This window comes from Culex pipiens, chromosome 3, assembly GCF_016801865.2.
Source record: "Culex pipiens pallens isolate TS chromosome 3, TS_CPP_V2, whole genome shotgun sequence".
NCBI classification, from domain to species: Eukaryota; Metazoa; Arthropoda; class Insecta; order Diptera; family Culicidae; genus Culex; species Culex pipiens.
In genome coordinates, this window is record NC_068939.1 from 79,712,031 (window position 1) to 79,737,903 (window position 25,873).

At 36.8% G+C, this 25,873-nt stretch overlaps 1 protein-coding gene across 1 annotated transcript; it reads left to right on the forward strand.

The window, feature by feature from the left end:
* Window positions 1–321: 321 nt before the first annotated feature.
* On the forward strand, window positions 322–24,499 carry LOC120426924 (uncharacterized). Its single transcript, XM_039591731.2, has 3 exons — window positions 322–744; window positions 23,110–23,361; window positions 23,429–24,499. The coding sequence occupies exons 1-3, from the start codon at window positions 718–720 to the stop codon at window positions 24,287–24,289; spliced, it is 1,140 nt and encodes a 379-aa protein (XP_039447665.1). The 5' UTR covers window positions 322–717; the 3' UTR covers window positions 24,290–24,499.
* The last annotated feature ends 1,374 nt before the right edge of the window (window positions 24,500–25,873 follow it).

The window sequence follows — 25,873 nt, forward strand, 5'->3', positions numbered from 1 at the left end:
AACAAAAATCACTGAAAGGCCGCTTTACAGAATCATGCATCTTTGATACTGTCCATTTCTGTAGAACGCTATTCGATGAAATGACCCAGCCTTGATGCTCCAATTAAGGTGTCCTCCACCGAAGCCTTGCTATATCCCCGCCTTGCGTCTTCTTCGAAGTCATCCCGATTTTTCCCAAAGTTCAGTTCTACCTGTGCAGTTACTTCTCCTTCTGCGTCCTGAAGATCGTGCAGACCTGAGCGAACGTTTGGTTGTTGAGGTTTGCTTCAAACGATGACAACGGCGGTGACGACGACGACCACGACCATGACCACGAAGAAGATGTCTATATAAAAAGCCGCGTCCCGGACGGGCCGCCCAGTTATTGTTTTTTGAACCGGCGACCGGCGTGGAGGTCGTCCCTGTGATTGTAGAAAAATAAGACAGGTTGCGCAGTTATTCGCGAGCGCACGCGTTTCGGGATCACCGCGCGCAAGGACGGAAGACCTTGAACCTGAGCAGCATCAACCTTCGAGAAGGGGAGGAAGTGATTGATAAAAAACAGTGGTTTGGAAAACGAATCCAGAGCTTTTTGGAGTTAATTGCAGGACAGACACGAAACGAACAGAACTGTGGAGGAGTGGTGATTGAATTTTAATTAAAAGTGAAATTGGAAATTTTATTTCCCTTTCTTCAACGAGTGCAAATCGTGATCAAGTGGGGGAGAACGCGGGCATAATGATCAAAATTATATTGGTGTTGGCGGTAAGTGATGCTAAATTAAAAAGAGAGATTAGAGTCGGTAACATGTAGCTAAATTTTCGCGGCTGTCTTGGTAAGCTTAACAGAAGCTTGATATAATGTTTAACTCCATATGTGCGCTTTTAATATCTCGATAGGATCAATTTGAGTAATGAGCAATTCCAGCTCAAATCGGGATTTTTTTTGTACATTTGTATACCACTGACTTCGATTTCAATGAAACATTGTAGTCTTGTTATGTTAGGCTTATAAAAGCTTGTTATGTTAGGCTTTATAAGCCAATTACACGCGAAAATGACATAAGAGGAGGGCAAAAGTTAATTTAATATTTTTATGTTTCAGAATTTAAAAAAAATGTTATTTTACTTGGGAAGATACATTGGGTTTAAAAATAAAATGTTGAAAAACAGGGATTTTGTCCCTACTTATGCTTTAGGAAAATGGTCAATATGGAAACTTTTATGCAAAATCTGTTATCGGTTTTTGGAATTTTGACGATTAGACCACTTTTTGAAAAAAATAACAGTTTTAGTAAATAAATTTTGTATATTTTTAGAAAAGACATACTATCCTGCATTTTTGTGAGTTTTTTTTTGTAACATGGTAGGCTATTTCCTCAAAAAAATTAAAAGAAAAAAAGCATGACATCATCATAAAATTTCAATTTTAAGCTTAAAAATAGAAAAATCGCATTGAAGGGATGTAAAAGCTTCGAGATAAATAAATTTTTAAATTCTGAAATACAAAAATTTTGTATAATCTAGCCCCTTCTCGAATTTCATTTTCAAATCAGCTGGCTGGCATCATATACACAAAAATAGCTAAAATGTCAACAAAGTTTCATTAAGATTGGAGATGATCGGTTACAAAAGTATCAGAAAAATTCCAGATTTAAGCTGGAATTAATCCAAATATTTCGAGGATCGAGGGGGTCTCGTGGCGCAGGGGTAGCGGCTTCGGCTGCCGATCCCGATGATGCTATGAGACGCGGGTTCGATTCCCGCCTTATCCACTGAGCTTCTATCGGATGGTGAAGTAAAACGTCGGTCCCGGTTTCTCCTGTCTCGTCAGAGGCGCTGGAGCAGAAATCCCACGTTAGAGGAAGGCCATGCCCCGGGGGGCGTAGTGCCAATAGTTTCGTTTTTTCGAGGATTATTATTATGATTTTTCAAATTATTTTGATGTTAATTAAATTTTAATCGGACTTTTTCGGTAAAAACTGACACAACACACTGACACACATTTTTAAGGTGCATTTTTTTAATGTTTTCGCTGTTTCGTTAAAAAATTAAATTCAGTTTTTTAAATCTAAGCTTAAAAAAAAACAAAAAAAATATTAAAAAAAATATATAAAATTGAAATAACAAGAAATGGTTTGAAAATTTCATTGCAATTTTTTTTTATAATAGTAAAATTCTCTCAGATTTCGGTCATTCGATTTTTTTTGTATTGTTTAATCAGGCTGAAACTTTTTTGGTGCCTTCGGTATGCCCAAAGAAGCCATTTTGCATCATTAGTTGGTCCATATAATTTTCCATCTAAATTTGGCAGCTCTCCACACAAAAATGATGTATGAAAATTCAAAAATCTGTATCTTTTGAAGGAATTTTTTGATCGATTTGGTATCTTCGGCAAAATTGTAGGTATGGATATGGACTACACTGAAAAAAAAGATACACGGTAAAAAAAATTGGTGATTTTTATTTAACTTTTTTTCACTAAAACTTGATTTGCAAAAAAACACTATCGTTATTTTTTTTATTTTTTGATATGTTTTAGAGGACATAAAATGCCAACTTTTCAGAAATTTCCAGGTTGTGCAAAAAATCTTTGACCAAGTTATGAATTTTTGAATCAACACTGATTTTTACAAAAAATCGAAATATTGGTCGCAAAAATGTTTCAACTTAATTTTTCAATGTTAAATCAAATTTGCAATCAAAAAGTGCTTTAGTGAAATTTTGATTACGTGCACCGTTTTCGAGTTATAGTCATCTTTAGGTAACTTTGTTGAAAATAGTCGCAGTTTTTAATTTTTTGAAATAAGTGCACATGTTTGCTCTTTTTGAAAAAAATATGTTGCCAAACATTCATTCGAGGGCTTTTTCGAAATGTTAGTCTTGATAAAAAATTTAAAACTTGTTGCCCAAGACACGTGAATCGATGAAAAAATTTCTTCAAAACATACAGATTTTTGAATTTTCATACAAATTTGTGTATAGACAGCTGCCAAATTTGTATGGAAAATTATATGGACAAACTAATGATGCAAAATGCTTCTTTAGGCATACTGAAGGCACCAAAAAAGTTTCAGTCTGATTAACAAATACAAAATTTAAAAATTAAAAAAAATGATCGATTTCGTAGAGAACTGCTCAAAACACTTTTCACCAGTCCAGTTGATTTGCAATCATTAATCTTCAAAAAATCTAAGTATGGATATTTTTAATCGAACTCAAACATGGTAAATATGATTTTAAGGCTGGAAAATGCATTTTAAATTGCATTCAGTCCATATGACTCCTATTTCCATAAATAACTTTGAAGTTTTCTGAAATTTTTGTTTTCCCCCTGATTTTGAAGTAGGGAACGACACAGAAAAGTGCAGTGCTTCTTGGGACGCGCAGTCCTGTTTTTTCGTGATAATTTTCGTCTCTTTTGTGTCGCTCTTTGTGTGCATGGGGTGATTGGGCATAATAATTGAATAATGCCATCAAAAGTGCAGTGCTTCTTGGGACGCGCAGTCCTGTTTTTTCGTGATAATTTTCGTCTCTTTTGTGTCGCTATTTGTTTACATGGGGTGATTGATTTTATGTGATTAGGTTTTAGGTGATTGGGTTTTATTTTTTAATGTTATCTTCTTTCTCTTCATTTCCTCAGTTTGAATTGCGATGCCTTTCCGTCGGGTCGTGTTTTTTTTCGCGTTCGTCGTCGGTGTGTTTTTCTTTTTTTTTTTCGCGTGCGTGTTTGTGTGTAAAGGTGCGGCTGGCTCTGGTTGTCATCGATGACAATTGAGCCAGTCTAATTTGCGATGCCTTTCGGTCGGGTCGCAGGGTTTTTTCGCGTTCGTCGTCGGTGTGCAATAACAACAAAACCTTATCATACCATTTCAGCTCGATAAACATCGTAACTCGTCGTTCGCTTCGTTAATCAGTACCCCACTAAACATGAATCATGTAAAACTCGTAAAAACATCTCAATTAAAAAGTCAGACTGTTAAATCCTTCATCATGTAATTACCAACAATTTTGGTTCTATCTTTCCACAGCCGGCTGTCTAAGATTAAACCATTTCAATTAAAAGTTAACAGCCGATAAACGGGAAATGTCTCATCCGCAGCATCCGATTGTTTGCCTTGAGAATAAAATATAATACCTTTCAACAAACACTATGATTTTGGGTCGCATCATCATCTTCTATGATGAATCCTGACCAAACACCCTATCCTACTAACAAATTTTCAGGTTCCTGGCGCTTGTGGGGTGTAAGCACAGAGTAAATCAGCTGCCCTAGTAGCAACCTGCGCTAACTAACATTCCCGTCCCCTAAAATCGAGGTCTACAAACTGACATGGCGGGCGCCGTTGGTGGCCAATGACTGTTACCTATTCGCAACTGATCTAGCTTTAGCAATCATGGTGTTTTATCTTTTCAGCGCATTCATACATGCTGTTGATAAGGGAAACACCACAAGATCGTCGAAGCCTATAATCAGTAGTGATGAAAGGATATTACGGTTCTGTTCAGCAACGGAGGGGCAACCATGGGTGATCTCTCATGCTCATGCTCATGCTCATGATTTTGAAGTAGGGAACGACACAAACTTTAAAAAAACATATTTTTGCCTTCCTCACTGAGGTAAGGCTATAATCCTGCTCTAAAAATGAACTTTTTATTAAATGCTCGAAGACCCACCTTCATATATACATATCGACTCAGAATCGAAAACTGAACAAATGTCTGTGTGTGTGTATGTGTGTGTGTGTGTATGTATGTATGTGTTCAAAAATCTTGCCAAGTTTTCTCAGCACTGGCTGAACCGATTTTGATCGAACCAGTTGCATTCGACTTGGTTTAGGGTCCCATACATCGCTATTGAATTGTTTGAAGTTTCGATAAGTAGTTCAAAAGTTATGTATAAAAATGTGTTTTCACACATATCCGGATCTCACTTAAATGCATGTAAACGATGTCCGGATCCATCATCCGACCCATCGTTGGTTAGATAATCGAGAGAACTTTCCAACGAGTCCAAGACATTGAAGATCTGGCAACCCTGTCTCGAGTTATGACCACTTAAGTGATATTTATGTACTTTTTTGAAGCCGGATCTCACTTAAATGTATGTAAACGATGTCCGGATCCATCATCCGACCCATCGTTGGTTAGATAATCGAGAGAACTTTCCAACGAGTCCACAACATTGAAGATCTGGCAACCCTGTCTCGAGATATGACCACTTAAGTGATGTTTATGTACTTTTTTGAAGCCGGATCTCACTTAAATGCATGTAAACGATGTCCGGATCCATCATCCAACCCATCGTTGATTAGGTAATCAAGAGACCTTTCCAACGAGTCTACAACATCGAATATCTGGCAACCCTGTCTCGAGTTATGACCACTTAAGTGATATTTATGTACTTTTTTGAAGCCGGATCTCACTTAAATGCATGTAAACGATGTCCGGATCCATCATCCGACCCATCGTTGGTTAGATAATCGAGAGAACTTTCCAACGAGTCCACAACATTGAAGATCTGGCAACCCTGTCTCGAGTTGTGACCACTTAAGTTATATTTATGTACTTTTTGAAGCCGGATCTCACTTAAATGCATGTAAACGATGTCCGGATCCATCATCCGACCCATCGTTGATTAGGTAATCAAGAGAACTTTCCAACGAGTCCACAACATTGAAGATCTGGCAACCCTGTCTCGAGTTGTGACCACTTAAGTGATATTTATGTACTTTTTTGAAGCCGGATCTCACTTAAATGCATGTAAACGATGTCCGGATCCATCATCCGACCCATCGTTGATTAGGTAATCAAGAGACCTTTCCAACGAGTCCACAACATCGAATATCTGGCAACCCTGTCTCGAGTTATGACCACTTAAGTGATATTTATGTACTTTTTTGAAGCTGGATCTCACTCAAATGCATGTAAACGATGTCCGGAACCATCATCCGACCCACCATTAGTTAGGTAATCGAGAGAACTTTCCAACCAGTCCACAACATTGAAGATCTGGCAACCCTGTCTCGAGTTATGACCACTTAAGTGATATTTATGTACTTTTTTGAAGCCGGATCTCACTTAAATGCATGTAAACGATGTCCGGATCCATCATCCGACCCATCGTTGGTTAGATAATCGAGAGAACTTTCCAACGAGTCCACAACATTGAAGATCTGGCAACCCTGTCTCGAGTTGTGACCACTTAAGTTATATTTATGTACTTTTTGAAGCCGGATCTCACTTAAATGCATGTAAACGATGTCCGGATCCATCATCCGACCCATCGTTGATTAGGTAATCAAGAGACCTTTCCAACGAGTCCACAACATTGAAGATCTGGCAACCCTGTCTCGAGTTGTGACCACTTAAGTGATATTTATGTACTTTTTTGAAGCCGGATCTCACTTAAATGCATGTAAACGATGTCCGGATCCATCATCCGACCCATCGTTGATTAGGTAATCAAGAGACCTTTCCAACGAGTCCACAACATCGAATATCTGGCAACCCTGTCTCGAGTTATGACCACTTAAGTGATATTTATGTACTTTTTTGAAGCCGGATCTCACTTAAATGTATGTAAACGATGTCCGGATCCATCATCCGACCCATCGTTGATTAGATAATCAAGAAACCTTTCCAACGAGTCCACAACATTGAAAATCTGGCAACCCTGTCTCGAGATATGACCACTTAAGTGATGTTTATGTACTTTTTTGAAGCCGGATCTCACTTAAATGCATGTAAACGATGTCCGGATCCATCATCCGACCCATCGTTGATTAGGTAATCAAGAGACCTTTCCAACGAGTCTACAACATCGAATATCTGGCAACCCTGTCTTGAGTTATGACCACTTAAGTGATATTTATGTACTTTTTTGAAGCCGGATCTCACTTAAATGCATGTAAACGATGTCCGGATCCATCATCCGACCCATCGTTGGTTAGATAATCGAGAGAACTTTCCAACGAGTCCACAACATTGAAAATCTGGCAACCCTGTCTCGAGTTATGACAACTTAAGTTATATTTATGTACTTTTTGAAGCCGGATCTCACTTAAATGCATGTAAACGATGTCCGGATCCATCATCCGACCCATCGTTGATTAGGTAATCAAGAGAACTTTCCAACGAGTCCACAACATCAAAGATCTAGCAACCCTGTCTCGAGTTGTGACCACTTAAGTGATATTTATGTACTTTTTTGAAGCCGGATCTCACTTAAATGCATGTAAACGATGTCCGGATCCATCATCCGACCCATCGTTGATAAGGTAATCAAGAGACCTTTCCAACGAGTCCACAAAATCGAATATCTGGCAACCCTGTCTCGAGTTATGACCACTTAAGTGATATTTATGTACTTTTTTGAAGCCGGATCTCACTTAAATGCATGTAAACGATGTCCGAATCCATCATCCGACCCATCGTTGGTTAGATAATCGAGAGAACTTTCCAACGAGCCCACAACATCAAAGATCTGGCAACCCTGTCTCGAGTTATGACCACTTAAGTGATATTTATGTACTTTTTTGAAGCCGGATCTCACTCAAATGCATGTAAACGATGTCCGGAACCATCATCCGACCCACCATTAGTTAGGTAATCGAGAGACCTTTCCAACGAGTCCACAACATTGAAGATCTGGCAACCCTGTCTCGAGTTATGACCACTTAAGTGATATTTATGTACTTTTTTGAAGCCGGATCTCACTTAAAGGTATACAAACGATGTCCGGATCCATCATTCGACCCATCGTTGGTTAGGTAATCGAGAGACCTTTCCAACGAGCTTAAAAAAGTGAAGATCTGGCAATCCTGCCTCGAGTTATGACCACTTAAATGATATTTATGTACTTTTTTGAAGCCGGGCCTCTTTTAAATGCATGTAAACGATGTCCGGATCCATCATCCGACCCATCGTTGGTTAGATAATCGAGAGAACTTTCCAACGAGTCCACAACATTGAAGATCTGGCAACCCTGTCTCGAGTTATGACAACTTAAGTTATATTTATGTACTTTTTGAAGCCGGATCTCACTCAAATGCATGTAAACGATGTCCGGAACCATCATCCGACCCATCATTAGTTAGGTAATCGAGAGACCTTTCAAACGAGTACACATAATTGAAGATCTGACAACCCTGTCTCGAGTTATGACAACTTAAGTTATATCTGTGTACTTATTTTTCTGGACCTAAAAAAATAGCTGGAATATGTGTCCAAACCACTCATATTACCCATTGTTGGTAAACAGTGAGGAAGGCATCAACCACATAGGTGGATTAAGTTAGTTTTTAAAGAAAAGAATTCCGCAGAATTTATTTTTTTTGTCTTTTTGTTTAAATCTTATTTTTGAAAAATTATGCACGTATGCTTCATTGTGTTGAAAAATACAAAGTATATTGTAAACTCGATTTCAATCGTGATGGAACAATTACAAAATCTTCATCTAATAATTAAATACAACTAGTTTTTTCAACTCTATTTGTGAAACACCTCTGTCGAAATTCCAAGATTTTCAAAGCTTTAATGATACATTCCTCTCAAAAAAATATAATTAATGCAAAGCTTAAACAAATTAAGATAATTTTTTATAATTTTCTTTTATTAAACAAAAAAAAAAGGTTTTTTTAGTAACTGATTTGACTTGATACATATAATTAGACTATAAAATTCATAAGTCATTCAGGTTTCCATCTCGCGGACCACAAATAACAGCTCAGTGGGCCGCAGTTTGGTGACCACTGCGCTAGAGTTTGTGATGTTACCGGCAATATTAAGTTTGAAATTGATTAAATCTATCTGCTCGAAAGCCAATTGAATTTTGCCATTTTTGATCGGTAGTGATTCTTGGAAACTATTGGTTCGATTTTCAATGATAAGCATTGATTAAGCAGATTTTTCTTTAAAAAAACTCTACAAAATTTGTAATGTACTAGAAATTACCCAAATAAATTTACAATTAAAAAAAATACAGAGGAAAAACAAAACACAGAAGAAGTAAAATATTTCAAAAACGTAACCTTAACACGAGAAAAATAAAATCTTTGTAAAGAAAAACTGAACAGTGGAGGGTTAAATAACATTTTTTTTGTGAGGATCGCGGTTTCTGAATGGTCCCTTTGGACTTAATTTAAGCAACGTGAGGCGTTTCTGGGGATAGGCTTCATCCATAAAGTACGTCACGCAAAAATCAGCCAAAATTTACCACCCCTCCCCCCCTTTGTCACGCTTTTCCTATACTTATAACATGCAATGTCACACTTGCTAAGACCCCCCCCCCCTCCCCCCCTAGAGCGTGACGTACTTTATGGATGACGCTTTATTGAATTTCCTGTTTCAAACCCAAAAAGTTATCTTTGGCATAATATTTCGATTAAAATCCATCTTCATGAGAATTTCAGTCTACAAGAACATGTTCCACATCCTTAAATCTAACCAAACGATCAGCTATTGCTGTCCCTGGCAGTAATCCGCTCTGCCCATAAATCACCCGGAAATTCCATATGACCGAGAAGTTTTACACCCCAAAAAGCCCCCTGTCACGAAGTGTCATCACTCACCGCGCGATTAGTTCGAGACGACGCTTCTAAGCACTTGAAACTTATTTAAAAATGCCTATCAAATCTAACGCTTGCGTCAGACATTTTGAACATTTATTTGCCGAACGATGATCGAACAATGCTGGCAATAATCATAAAGTGGTGAGATTTTTCGAAGAAACAAGTTGACGATCATCCCGCCCGGTAGGTGACAATCCGAATAAATTAGCTGGATCTTTTTATGATCCGGGACTTGCTCGACTTGGTTCGGGATATACGCTCCAGGATAGGTTTGAAAAGCTAGCTTGAGTTGGTATTTACTATGAAGAAACAAGAAAGTTCGTTGATCGAACTAGTAACTACTAAAGCTTTCGAGAAATTCGTTCAAGTCTAAAAAAATCACAAAAAATGCCTCAATCCAAAGTTAATCCCCTTTCAAAAGTGTATCAAGTGGCCGTGATCTTGGCCGCGCAGAAACCCAACCAAACCTGCTCGACTTCCACCTGAAGCGGGCCGTAAATTTATGCCAAAAAGAAAGGTGATCTTAGCCACTACAACCCCATAATCCAAACTTGTTTGTCCTACGACGTTCGGGGAAGATCTTCCTACAAAAACTTGTTCGCTCGCCAAAAAGCATCGCTCATTTGCATAAACTTCAAATATCAGCGCCGGGATTTTTTATGGGATTGAAAATTTATTTGCTTTGCTCGCGATTTTTTTGGCAGAAAGCATCAAAATGATATTTTGAAATTTCGGTGGGAGTGCGCCTGATTCCAAGAAAATTTGAATTTCGCATTAGGGTGACGATTAAATTGTGGACGTTGAACTTTGGCGGCCAACGCCAAACTAGTTTTCTGCATGAGAAATGCTAATCCTGATGTAATAATTTGCTGGAAACAGATGAAAGCGATTTGCTTTGCATAATTTTAGGATTCGCTGGAATGTGATTGAGAGTTTGATAAAGTCAAGAACGAATCTGGTTTTTGAGAAACTGGTTTCTAGTTTATTTCTTGTACAGTTATATAAATTAACATTGACTAGATTCTGCGGAATCAAAACATCGCAAAAACTGGCTTCTCGAACTTGTGAATTTTAATTAGGACGCATGACCCACTGCAATAGTCTCATGCATTCCGTGACTCAAATATCAAAAGCTCAATAAACTAGAACATCACCAGCTCTATCCGCACCATAAATCGTTCATCGGTCACGAATCCATAGTTTGCAAAAAACTAAATCTTTAGTTGGCATTTCTTCCCGAACTGATTATCCCCGCTAGTACACTACTACGTACTCTCTGACTTTGCCAAACGCCGCTTGAATTTCAAGTGGTTTGCAAACTTTCGGTCGATTAATGAATGGAATAAATTTACCCCATATTTGACGAGCCCTCCTAGCTGGACGCGGCGAGTCATCGACCCGTTCTGAGCGTTGTAGAATTATAGACATCCAAAAAAGTACCAAATTTCGGCAATTAATTTACCTAAAACGAATGCCAAGTTTCGCCAAACCAAACAAGATATTTGAGGAACACGCCAACAAATTCACCCCAAACCGCCCTACGATTTAAAAAAAATACAAACGCCAGCCGTGGCTCACTCACTTTGCAATTTCGATTGCGTACGTGGTTGGAATTAACCATGAGTTATCTGTTTTTGTCCCGGGATTCTACGCGCCAGCGTGTGGCAGCCGGTTGAAATTAGATTAAAATTGAATGTGTTATTATTTCTGCTGGGGCTGGAATGATTGGATCCCTCGGGAAACGGAATGCAAATGGCGGTATGAATTGCGCCCAGGAAATATTAAAATTTTAAATTGAGGGAAAGTGATTTGTTGGGGCTACGTTTTGCAACGAAAACCGGCATAATTTTATGCATAAATTAAAAACGGTTAAAGTAACTATACCACTTTTACAAGAACTAATCAAATTATTAACTAGTTGAAATTTCCAAAATAATTTCCAACAATCAAAATTATTGAGGAATTCTCTACAAAAATTGCCGATTTCGTGCATTTTTATTTTTTTGTATTAATTAATTTGGCTCAAACTTTTTGTAAGCATTCCCAATGACCAAAGACGCAATTTTGTTTCATAGGTTCATCCATACAGACTCCATTTCCATCTCCATCCATACAGCTGTCCATTTAAAAATGGTACGTAAATATTCCAATGTTTTTTATCTTTTTTTTTACAAATTAATAACGAAAATTGGTACAGTTTTTAAAACTTTTAAAGTGTTTTTTTTTTTCGATGGAAAAATCGTTTTTTCGGAAATTTGAGTATAGCGTCCAATTTTACACAGTAAAAAATTGTGTAAATTTTGAAGGTGTAATTTTGGAAGGTTGAATATTACCTCTTTTAAGATGTAAATTTACCTCAATTTAGACTTAAAAGGTGACATTACATCAGAAAATTTAACATTTTTCTGACAAAAAGATGTACCCCTTACCAGAGTATATATTACCATCATTTTTTTACTGTGTACATAAAGGTCTCTTTGGCACAAAATTTCCATCTCATCACCTTTTCAGGCTGCAAATTATTGAAAAACATGTCTTTTTTCACATGTTCAAAAAACGGACCTCGGATTCGTGATCAGGGACCAAAGTTACCCCTAGAACAAAGTTTCACGCAAATCGAAGAGGGGTCGAGCCAACTGCTGTGTGAGTTGGTGGAAACTTACCCTATTTATATTTGCATTAATCTCGTTTAGTTTATTTTTGTTTTTGATAGCATGGGCTAATACTAACACCTTCTGTCATTACTAGGGTTAGTGAATTTTCACGATTTCGCGGACAGTACCCCTGTCTTGGCAGGACTTGACCATAGATTTCGCGGACAGCGTAAAATTCATTAATTTCCGCGAAATCCCGTGAAATTCCAAGATTTTCTGAGGGGTTGAAAAACAAAAATGCTAAAACTATCGATTTTCATTGAAAAAAAATAGTACAATATATTTGGTTTGTTAGAGCGTTTTAAACAAAATTTGGCAATTTTAAGATTTTTCCAAATTGGAAATGGATGCTTTTTGTTTTAAATGACAACAAATACACAGGTAATTTTTTTTTAAATTATTTTCTGGGACAAAAACTATACAGTTTTTAAATACTTTGAAATGTTTAGTGAAATTAGAAGAGCAATCAACTAAAAAAAAAGCCTTACCCTGCATTTATTATCTATTTTAAGCTCGATGGTTCACTGGGACCAATTGAGAAACTCTCGTTCACTGGGCGAAATTGAGGAACTCTTTTGCTCACTGAAATGCCCTTGACTGGGACTGGAAAACTGGATATATTAAGCTTGAAAAATCACTAAGCTTTGAAGCATAATATAGGATTAAGCGTACACATTTTTTTCCCGTTATATAATATAAGATTTTACAGGTTATTTCAGCATTTTAAACACTCTGTGTAATTTCCGTGAAATTTTGTGGTTTCGTATAGTAGTCCCTGAGAAAATTTGATTTTTTTAAAGCGTGAACAATCACTAAGCTTAATCATTACCTTTAGTCTATTTAGTTTTTTCATGGTTATACAGTAGGGTGCCCAGAAAAAATGACCCCCTGCTCCACAAGCGGAAAACGTTTTTTTTGGGTAATTTTAAGCATCTGTGTAAATTTTGAGCGACATTGGATGAGATTAACCCATTGATACCCGAGCCAAAAGTTGGCGAAAAAAGTGTTTTTCATACAAAAATGACTTTTTTAAATCGCTTATAACTTTTCAGGATTGAGTTTTACAGTTTTGGTATGTTCTACAAAGTTGTAGAGCATTAAATTTTCAATAAGAATCTCACTTTTGGGAATATTTAGATGGAAGTAACGCACCGTGCAGACCAAACCGTAAGAAACTTGGGTTTTCCATACATTTTTTCGATTTTTTCCCATACAAACTTCACCTCCGAGTATCAATGGGTAAATGATGACCGATTTTGCTCATATTTGGCCCAGAGTTCTAAAATAGGTCAAGGAACAATATTCAGCTTGTGGAGCGAGGTTTTGAAAAAAAAGTCCCATATTCTGGGCACCCTATTATACAGTCACCTTTTATTTTTTTGCATGTTTTTTTACATTTTATACTCTAGAATGAAACTATGATCATTTAAATTGTTTAGAGGCATAATTTGGGACACTGCATACTTATTTTTATTTATTTAAAGAAAATATAAAACACAGTCAAAATTGACCCCACAAAAAATACATTTTTTAAAACATTGACAAAGTTACATGAAACAAGTCACACTTCCAATGTTGCAAATGAGTGATAGAAAAGCTATCAATTGATTATCTCTGCACCAAAAACATCCGAGAGTATAGCGGCCGTCACTATAGCTTGTGAGATCTCTTCGTGTGTCTCGTGATTCCTAGCGATGTCATTCTCTCTTTATTACTCCTCCGGAGGAGTCCTCCCCTTTTCCTCGACTATGCGCTCTCACCGCTGAGAGTCTCAATCTCTCCGAAAACTGCAAAGAGAGAACGCGAGTTGGCGATTCCCGGGCAGACGGTAATAACAAAATTCATGCCATTTCAATAACAAATACTGTTAAATTAACAAAAAGTGTTATGGAATATTCTTGAAAAATCAATTTTTGCATAAGAGTTAAATAACAGTTTATGTTATCATTACAAAATTTGTTCTTGGTGTGATATTGGTTGAAAGCTAAAACAACTTGGGAATAATTTTTTTTGTTATTAAGGAATACCACCAACTGTTATTGGGATGATCGGATAAGTTGTTAAAATTACAAAAAATCAGGGCTGCGGAGTCGGGTCATATTTCAAACGACTCCGACTCCGACTCCGACTCCGGCTTTCTCAGATTAGCCGACTCCGACTCCGACTCCGGCTCCGGCTTTCAACAAATGGTTGGCTCCGACTCCGACTCCGACTCCGGCCTACCAACTCTAGCCGACTCCGACTCCGACTCCGACTCCAGCTTTCAACAAATCGTTGACTCCGACTCCGACTCCGACTCCACATATTTTTAAATGTTTCAAAAGTTAGTTAACTATTATTAGTTAATTATTTTTAAAACATTGATAAATAGGATTATTTAAATACTCTCTAAGCGTCATGTTTTTCTCAAGAAAAATAAGTTAAGTAAAAGTAAAGTAAAGTAAATAAACGGGAAAAAAGTTTCTAGGTTACAAGTTTAATACGTTATGGAAACAGAAATAAAAAAAAAGCTTCAGTTTTAGAGGCATTTTGAGAATTGGATTTATTTGCTTAACCTCAAATTTGAAAATATTTTTTTCAAAGCTAATAAATTTAAATATGAAATTGTTATTTTTGAATGAATAACTAAAAGAAACCTGGCCTTAATGATCTATTGAACATTAAAATTCAATTTGCTCACTTTCAGGCTGACATTTGTAAGAAGCACAGTGACAGGCACCTTATTTTTAAATGACAATTTTAAACGAAACATTTTTTTTTGTTTTTTTTTAAGACGTACATGGACATCACGCCATGGCTGAAGGAGATTATTATTGCAAATCAATGTATCTAAACAATTTCTTCGTGGAAAGGACGCTTAAGATGTCCCCTTCAAATATCTGTGACATGGAAAATATTTTACCCTGGAAATTTTTAATTTATTTTAATTTAAAATTTTATATACATTAAAAAGGAGGCGCACGATACTTCGTGAATCTTCACCTAAAACGAAGCTTTATGAATGATCTTGCGCCTCCATCAAAATATATGAAAAAACTTAATATGTAATAAAAAACAAATATCCACAAGTAAAATATTTTCTAGGTCACAAATATTTCATTTTTTTAAGGTACATTGATATGCAATGATTATCACCTTCCGTCATATTGGCGTGGGACAAACAGTATGAGAAAATTCGTACCAGTTGATAATATTTTGATTTTGTTTTTTTTTTATTAATATTTGAAAAATAAATTAAAATACTATATTTTGTTCTACACATTTTTTTAATAAGTTCATTATTGTACTGAATTCTTGAGATTTGTTCAACGATAATTTGCAACGATATCAAAATAGTTTACCTTAAATCAACATCAACATCAACAATCAATGATTATTTCAAAATTTGTTGCAACTTGTTTTGATATTTTTTGTTAGTTTCAATTATTTTAAATGCAACACTTTGATTTTCTTGTACTCAGTTATAAACAAAATGCGCATGTTGAGTTCCAAGTAAGAGATTGTTATTATCGTTGATTATTTGTTACAAAACTTAAACTGTCAGTGACTTTTTTCGATTTGCAAAAATAGTGATTACTATTTTTAATCTTTTTATGTACCTCGTAATTTTTTCCTAAAAAATGATTTGATTTAAAACTTCCAAGACATATGCTATCGGGGTAAAAGATGACTGTGTGTTTACTTTTTTCAGAAATAACTGGATGAAATTTGGTCATATTTGAATTTAAAGGGTACATAAATATAGGCAAAAAGAAGCATTCAAGAATCAATAAGATATGTCTGACTACATAACCAATATTTTTTATTATTTTTTTTTAAATTATGATACTACATACTTGGGTAAGAGGTTATCATTTAGTGATTATAGTGTAATAACACAATTAGAGATTTTCAATCACAATAATTGTTTCAAAAACATAATGTCATCTGATAAATCCATTAAAAATATAAGATGTTTTGTAAATTAAGCTGTTCTATAGGAAATACTGAACAATAAAAAAAACATATTTTTTGTTAAATTTAAGATAACTCCGGCTCCGACTCCGACTCCGGGTTATCAGAAATCTTCGGCTCCGACTCCGACTCCGACTCCAGCTCTTAAAATTTAGCCGACTCCGGCTCCGACTCCGACTCCAGCTGTTCGAGTTTTGACGACTCCGACTCCGACTCCGACTCCAGGTCCCCAAAAAGACCCGACTCCACCGACTCCGGCTCCGACTCCGACTCCGACTCCACAGCCCTGCAAAAAATAATAACAAAGATTCGTTCGCAGAATAACTAACAATGTTATTAACCTGTTATTACAATAACAATCCAATAACAAAAAATCATAACGATGAATAACAAATTTTGTTATAAATAACAGAATATGTTATTGGCATAGTATTTTCAAGTATCAAAAAAAGTTATTCCCAAGTTAGGAGCCGACCAAGCATGACGTCCCGTTAAACTGCGTTTGCGAAATTGGTTTTGTGACGGCTTTTGTGGTTAAACGCTGTTGCGGTGGGATGATCGTGGAAGCGGGAATGTGAGAGAAAAGGAAAATGTCAATCGCGAGTGTGTTAACACAAACGTGTTCGGCTATGTTCGGCGCTGAGAGCTTCAATAAGGAGAGAAGAGCAGTTGGATTTGAAGCATGAATATTCAGGCGGGATAATTGTAGTTGCTGACAGCTGATATTTTGATATTTTAACAACCCTGCACACTTCCAACCTTAAAATTTTCTTAAATTTTAACAGTTCTTCTTTTCAATGCTACATTGATATCAAAAATTGGTTGATTTTTTGGCGATATTTTTAATCGAAGCCCGCCTAGATGTGGGGTTGGGTTGTAAAGGGTTAAAAGATTTTTTGATAAAGTGTACCGATCCATTTTCGGTTTTGGGGGAGAATTGCTCTATTTCTGGAAACAAGTTTTCTCGATTTATGTTGGATTTGAAAATAAAATTGAAGCACGAATTAAAAGTTCCAACATTTTATATTTTATCATATTATGATATTTATTCTACTGAAAATACCTATAAACTTTGTGAACTCTTTATCATTATTGTCTCAATTATAATTAACTAACTTTTTAAAATTTTCAATGATTATGTATGAAAAATTCTTCTTGAAGTACTATGAACACTCCTCTACCACGGTATGTATTTAATTTGTACTCTTCATTTAGCGGAAAAATCAAAGTAAGTTTAGCTTATCAAAGTTACCCCGGCTATCAATGTCTTTTCGAGTTTATGGTATTTGTTTAGACAGAAAGTTGATATGGTTTTTTTATATTTAATTCAAAATAAATGTTCAAAGTTATTTATGATACTCGAGACAATTGTTGCCACAATATGGACAATTTCCTCGTTGGAATCTGGAATATATGGCAAAATATGGAGTATTTCTCGGAATATTTTTGGAACGAACTGGCTCCTTAGAGGCCGGTTTAAGATTCCCCGTTTTAGAACCCGTAATATATCAAATTATGATGATACTTTAAAGATCTATTTCCATTCGTCACCGCTTCGTTGGATGATGATGTCATAAACCCCTTCCTATCGAGTAACTCTCCTCGACTTACCATGTAATCAGCTGTGTAACCCAAGCTATAAATTCGATTTTTTCCTTCGGCCAGCTCCAACATCCCTTGATGGCGTCTACTGGCTGCCTTCTTCGGCTCCAGTCACCAGCAAACCGACTTTGACCGGTTGCCAAAAAAGTGACACAGGATGCACAAGGCTGCCGGGTCCAACTGGTCGTCGTCTGTGCACATTGTAGATTCATTACGGTTCAGTAGTGCAAAAGTTTTGCACACGTCCCTCCGGGGAACACTTAGTTCCCCTCAGCCTGGTGGCGATGACTTTGAACGAGTCCTGTTGGCTGTGACTAGTGAAGCCATAAAAATGATTTACTAGCGGTTTTCCTGAACTTTCTTCACTTCCGGGAGGAAAATATTCCACCGACGAGGAAATTTTTTTGGCATTTTACCCTGTAACACGATTTAACTTTACAAAATTTGGTAGCATTTTAACAGATTTCAGTAATCATTCTATATCATTAATTCTATAACTCATGCTCATTTCAATGTTTTAGTGCTTAAAACCATGGGCGTCGATGAATTAAACAGATGTTTTTTTTTGTTTAAATTAAAATCCAAATATTATATACTTTCTTAACAGCAATGCATCCTAAGTTTCCTCTTAGCAAAAGGAAAAAGTTTTGTTGATTAAATAATGTTTTTATCATGTTCATTACAAGACAAAGAATTCAAATTACAGTTGCACTTGGGGTCCAATTTACTCAAGAACCCAACCTCAACGCAGAACTTAATTGCTTTTAAATACCATTCTTCTCATTACTCACCCGTCCGCACAACACAACACCGCATCTAGATTGACACTAATAACGTGGTGTGACATGACTTAATATCACCTCAGGCCCGCACTTCCCGCAACTCTTCATCACCTTCCAATAACCCACGGGACAATAAAAACCGGTCATTAATTGTTTCTTAACTGCTGGTCACCACCGCCACCGCACGAGCCACGCAGATACAATCTGTCGTCACCTTAAGCTCTTGATGGTGGATGGTGGACGGGGGTTCAACACCTCACGTGCCAGAAGAACCTACGCAAGTTGTCAACGCCGGGTTCACTCGACTGGAACTAGCAAAAGATCAAACCAACAAACCGACACATGATACAGGATCAATCGAACGGAACGTCGCCACCGGTGTTGGAACAATGATTTGTTGGGGAGGAAAAAAAAAGAAAGCAAATAAGTGGAACTGTAGAAAAGTGTGATTCTGTATTTTATGAAAGTCTTCAATATTTTTATGTATTTTTTTTTAAATCAGTGATTATTAGAAATTTGAACAGTTTCACCAAATAATAAAAGTTTCGCAGTAGTTTATATCTCCCCATTCAACAGTAAAATGCATGTTCTATTAATCCGTTGATCCCAATCTCTGATCCTGTCATAAATCAGACTCAGTGAGATTACCAGGTGGACATATAGCGTGGTTGAGGTGCACCCGCGTTGATTGACACTTTTGGCACGCGTGTTGTATTTGCATCCCGGTTGACTGACAACTCGTGAGATGTGGATCTCTGATCTGAGATTGCCCGTCAATTGAGTTTTGTTCTAGATGCATTCAATGCAGTGTGTGTTGAAAGGGTTATGATTCAACACTGTTAAAAATTATTGGAGAAAACATCTTTGATCAGTGGATTGCATTCAGGTAAATTAAACGGAATAGATTAAATCCACATATATTAAAATATCCAATTCCAATCCAGTTAGTCTAATTGTTGGATTCGGTTGTATGCTAGTTTTCTCTAAAACAAATCAAATATTTAAATGTTTTTCAGTAAAATACCATCAAAAGGACCTGCTGATAAATATTTTCAAGCATTTTTGATGCTGGTAATTCGTAAATTGCGAAATTTTAATTTATGAAATTTTATTGCATAATATTGAAAATTTTAAATTTTGTAAAATGTTCTGTTTTTTTTTAAAGAATGTCGTATATGTTCGGCTTGGAAAAAAAACCTTAAGCGTTTTCAAATGTTTGGCTTGCTTTAATTTTTTTCAAAAAGAAAACATTAAATTTTCATATTTTTGAAAAGTTTTCACTGTTCCTGTGACTCATTATTTTCTAAGATACCGTCTGTGCAAAAATAAGGAGCTAATTGGGTTACACTGAAAGATTAAAATGAAAGAATTTTTTTGAGCTCACTGATGTTTTTTGCTGGGTGCTTTTCCTTCATGAAATATTTTTAATTTGCAACACATTAAGCTTTTGAACAAATCTTAGAAAATTGAAAAATACGTGTACTGCCCATGATCGCATAAATGTCCCATATGCATTTTCATCACTATTGAGTTATTGATGCAGTTTTGTTCAAAATCGTGTGCTCTTTCTAAAGAGCCTATAACATCCAGTACTTTGTTCTAGAAATCGGGAGGAAATCCACTTTTTCGGTGAAAACTTAACACGTAGCATTATGTGTGGGACAAACTTCAAATGACCGATTCTTCGGCTCCTTTTCAAAAAAAATCCAATTTTTTCAGCGTTTTGGCTGTAGTGGCAAAATAAAAGAAGAAACCCCCCAATGTTATTACATATTTGGAAAGATAATTGATTTTCCTACAAAGAAATATCATGCAGAATGAACCATATAGTACCTGTGCTTCCCCTGAAATAAAAATGTAGCGTGACGGGACAACATCGTAAAACTGGACTTTTAAAAGGCACACTACAAAAATCACTACAGTTTTGCCAGTTTGATTTTAAAAAACTTTTGCTCTTCTACACATTATCACAAATTAAAAAACGAATCTTTTGCTCCTTGAACTGAAAGAATTGGTTGAAATTTGAGTTATGGCCAGCCATTTCTTTTCGTGACGGGACAACGAAAGGAGCAGATTTATGAAAAAACTCCTCTCCCGTTCAATGGCTTGCAGACCACATTTGGTCATTATTCTTGACTTTTAAGGTAAGAAAACGCATTTAAAGCACATTGCAATTATTGCATCATAATAAAAATGATTTTTTTCATATTAAAAATCACATTGAAAATTGAAAAATGTGACATTTTGGTGTAGCTTCGCTAAGAATCGGTCAAATGCGTTTTTCTCAGTTTGTTGTTTTTGCATATGGGACATTTATGCGAACATGGGCAGTGTACTGGTTATAGAGTTTTCTTTTAATGTAAAGGACTCTAGGACATTTGTTTTAGTGGCAACAGAAATGGATATTTTCTTTGAAAAACAAAAACCAATAATAATGTAATTTAAGCTGATTGGGAATTTTTTATTCATTTATTTTTTTATTTTTTCATTTTATTAAAAGTTCATAATATAATTTCCACACCTTCAAAGCTGAAATTCGTAAGTGACAGTGGCTATCAAAGTCAACCTGGATTTAATTTACAAAACGAAATTGTTTTTTAAAGTACTACCGAAAACATTTTTTTTTTTAAAGATATCGCTCATTGACATTGTGTGGCTTACTTCAGTAAATGTTTGAATAATAACTTTGAGATAAGTTGTACCGGTCCAATAATATTTGAAAAATAATTTGTTTTGAGTAATTCGAATAAAAACATATTTCTGATTAATGGGTAAGCAAAAAATCATGTATTTTACTCAGAACAACTATTCAGTGATAAAGTTTTTCTGGAAAAAGCTTTAAAAAGCTAATTTATCATATTAAAAATAAAGACCGCTGCAAATATTTGTAAAACATAAAAAAAATGTCACGAAATAAGAGAGCAAAAAAAATTATTTCCATAAACTTCAATAATTCGTAGAATGTGAAGAATGGAGAGTTAAAAACTATTCAATTTATATTTTTCTAAACTTTTTTTCAATTTTCTATTCTACAAATCGTTTTTCAAAGCTTTTGTAAAATATTTGAATAAAGGTGCTCAATAACGCAAAAAATGTTTTTTTATGTAAAGAAGATTCAAATCCAAATTTCGTTTCAACAATCCTATCAATAATCCTGTCTCGTTGATTTTTTTTGATAATTTTGTGTTGAGAAAATTAAACTTAAAAAACTTGCAGCTTTGATTTTTTTGTTAGGTATATCAGGGTATATAATTTCAATAGAAAAAAAAAAGAATTACAATACAATTTTAACCAAAATAAAATTAAAATAAATAAAAATAAACACATATGTGAAAGTTATCAATGTTTTTCTTTCTTAAAATCAAGATATATGAATCTTATTTGCAACACAAGACCAAAACAATGGGCACCCCTAGTTTAGAAGTTTTCTGTTTTGGCCCAACCATCAAAAACTTTAGGATAATTCATAAAATAAAATGTTTCGAAAAGAACGATCTTGATCATGACTACTACAGGTAAAAAAATAGCTTTTTATAGTAAAAAAAAACTGTTGGGTAGATAAAACTTAAAGACACTGCACTTTAAAAAAATTGAAAATACATTTCAATTGCAAAATCAAATTTTATCTAAAAAAAAACAAAAAGGAGCTTCAATGATGGCATTTTTAGACATCTGAACAATATCCAAATATGAAAAAAACAAAAAAACAAAAATGATGTGTCTATACCATTTGATCATTAAAAAACGTTATTTTTTGGAGTGTTTAATTTCTTTCTTAATTCTTCCTACTTACTTTCTTCCTACTTGTTTTAATTCTACCTACTTAATACTTTTCCGAATACACCAAATCAATCAGGAAATTGCTTCTCAAGATACAGAATTCGAATATTTATATAACATTTGTGCTATGATTCCTTAAATTGGTATGGAATCTTGTATGGACGAATAAATGATAAAAATGGCTACTTTGGATGTGAGAAATGTGTATTTTAAGTATGAGAAAAATAAAAAAAATAAGAATATTCATAATTTCCCGAAGTCTTTAAACATCTTTAAACACATCTTTAGACAAATCACATGTTTATTTTGTGTCACGAATATTTTCGTATGATTATTTTTATATTCACAAAGAAAACATTCTGTCCAATGCTCTTTGAGGTATATTTTAAGACCTGCCATATTCATACTTTTTATTACTTGTTTTTGTTGCACTGCAATCAACATAAAAGAAATCTTGATGAAATTATTTCCAAACCACAGTTTATATTTTTTTGGACTCAGATTCGAGAATCCGCTTTTTGTCGCTTTCTCATGCGCACTTGACGCCAAGATTGAAATCGATTCCCGTTTCTTCCTAACACCTTGTCTACCCATTTGATTGACAGCCCACCTCACGGCAAATCTCCTGGTATAAAATTTGGATTAATATCCGTTTGTTTGGCTTCCTGTCGGCTTAGCTAATTGTCATAGCTAGTTAAAATACTCCGGTTTATAAATTCCACAAACACGTCTGACCTCATTTTCACCATCCATCATCTTATTTTTCTTTTTTTATTTAATTTCGCAGATTGCCGCCCCTTCGCTGCTGCTGGCCGGCCGAATTCAGCGGGTGAACCTGTCGCCCGAGGAAGCCCAGTCGTACATCACCCAGCAGAGTTTGGACCTGCGCTACGCCAAGAAACTGGGCGAGCATCCGCTGGGGTACTTCCGCAACATTGAGGATCCCGAGAAGGCGAAGTTCTTTCACAATGGCCGACTGATTGATAAGCCGGAAGACTATGTCGAGGAGGTGTACGAGGCGAACCAGTTCCATGGACAGGTAAGGCAAATGGTCATGTAACAATTTCCTAATTGAAAATTGACCGTGACTTTCTTTCTGTTTGCAGGACGGTTTGGGCCGCGCCATGTTCGGCTACACCGACTACAACCAGGCCCGACTGGAGGCTCGTAATGCCAACGGTGAAGTGCGCGGCTCGTACCAGTACATCGACCCGTTCGGCGAGGAAGTCATTGTGCAGTATTGGTCCGACGGGCTCGGCTTCCACCAGGTTGACAACCGTCCGGAGGTGCGGCTGGAACCGGTCACGGAAACGCCCGAAGTGCGCGAAGCTAGAATTGCTCACTTGAAGGCTTGGGAGGAGGCGGCTAACCTGGCACGGTCTGGAGGCCCCTCGGGAGTGAACTACAACAAGCCTGTCCAGAACACGGTTGATGACGAAGAGGATGAGGTCGTTGGGGCTCTGTCGAATCAGCACCAGAGTTTGGTCCGTTACCCAACGCTGCCCTACTCGGACCACATCGCTCCCGAAGGTGCCGCTTCCGACGATGCCGTTGTGGTTGAAGCAGTCCGTAGTCTGAAGAAGCGTCAAAACGACGAAGTTGGCTCCGCTGACCAACAGGACGATGAGCCCCAGTACGACCCGAAGGGTTTCTTCTACAGCTTCGAGTACCCAGTTTACACGATCTCGGAAACGGAAGCCGCCAAGAGTCGCACCCAGAAGTTCAAGCGTTCCAACCCGCCGGCCGAACTCCAGGTCGAAAGTGAACCCCTCGTCAAGACCGTCGCCGTCGAGGAGCCCAAACCGGTGGTAAAGAGCGTCGTTGAACCGGTCGTCGAAGCGGAACCGGTTGAGCAGCCCGAGGACAACCGGGTGTCGCTGAAGGCCATCCAAACCGGCGAACAGCTGGTGGCCGCGGTTCACGACGTGCAGATCTCGCCCAAGCAGAAGCTCAACAGTGAGCAGTGAATGACAAGAGATTTTGATAGCTCCCAGCAATGAGAGCGCGTTTCAAGAGAAAAAAAATACAGCAAAAGATCTCCCCAGAAGTGTGCAACAGGACGAAATCTTGAAAAATAAAACGAAGTGATGACAAATGTACAAGCGAAGCAAATTGTATAAAAAATGACGAATAAATACTCAAAACGACGAACAATAAAGGCAAAAACTGTGAAAAAATAAACACTAATCGAGTGAACTTCATTACCATAATAAATCAAGCAGTTCTGCGGGGTTTTCGAGGGATCAACACTCCACATGAGCTACTCGTGTGGTGGTCAGTCGGAAATTGAGTGGATTTTTGCATTCTCGAGTTGAAAATTGGCGTTTGCTTTGTGCTTGAACAAACTGCAGCGGTGCAAATGGTTAGAAATGAATCATTTTGGCATTTGATCGATGACGTGCTGCTTGGGTTTGAGGTTTTGGTACGAGAGTCGTGATGAGGTGTCGGAATGGAAACGTCTGGTGAACTGTCTTTCAACTCAACAATGACGATGACGACGAAGTTGACTTTATAGCTGTCGGCCACCATTGCTAGCACCAACCACTAGTGTCTTCCTTTTTATCTACAAGGACTTCGCCGCCCTGGGCTCCTAAGTGTACGGCACGGAGCGACGGCGCCGAATACCCATATTTACACAAAGAATTTTAGAGCACCCGCCGCGGGATTCGAACCAGCAATCTCTGCATTGTAAGTCCAGTGCGCGGTCCGATTGATCCACACGGGCGGGACAACTCAACAATGGGTCAATTTTAAATATCCAAAATGTTGAACAAGAAGTTTGAAGAAGCTGAGACGTTGGTTCAAAAATAATTTTGTTTTTAAAATTCCAATCTACAAGTTTGAGAGAGTTTGATGACCTTAAGAAGGGCAAAGTTATAGTTTATTTTTATTGTCTGTTGTTTAAGTACACGGAAAGTGATTTTGAAAAAAAAAAACAATGAAACAGTTCAGACTCGAATATCCAAAACCTTGATTATTCGAAGGCTTGTATGGGACTTAGAATAATCGAATCACGAACATAATATTTTTTTCGTATTTCTTAAAAAAAAAATATTGCCTGTAAGTGTGTAAGCATTAGGGTGGGTACGGATTTGAAAAGTTTTCAAATCAAGTTCTGGTGTGGTGCTCCTTATAGGGCATACCCATAGGGACTCTCACGCCAAATTTCAGCTCATTTGGTTGAAAACTGGCTTGTCTCAAGCGGGTTCAAGTTTACATGGAAATTACTATGGGAAATTTTGAATTTTCGTTCATTTGCTCCTACAGGCCTGGGGAAAACATGTAGAAACTTCTAGGATGGCCAGAAATGAGCAGAATCGTCTGGAGAACAACTTTCCCTAAGCGACCAGGTCGATTCGTTCAACCCCCATCGAGCTCAACGGCAATACATCCGGAGTTTTCGGAACCAACGGTTTTCACCAGAAAAGCATCAAATTTTCCTTAGCATGCTATGAATGCTTGATGAACACCGCGACGCCATATGTCAAACAGCTACCACGTGGACTAGCATCGCCTATGAAAAAAACTTTTTATTACTTTTTGAACTATAG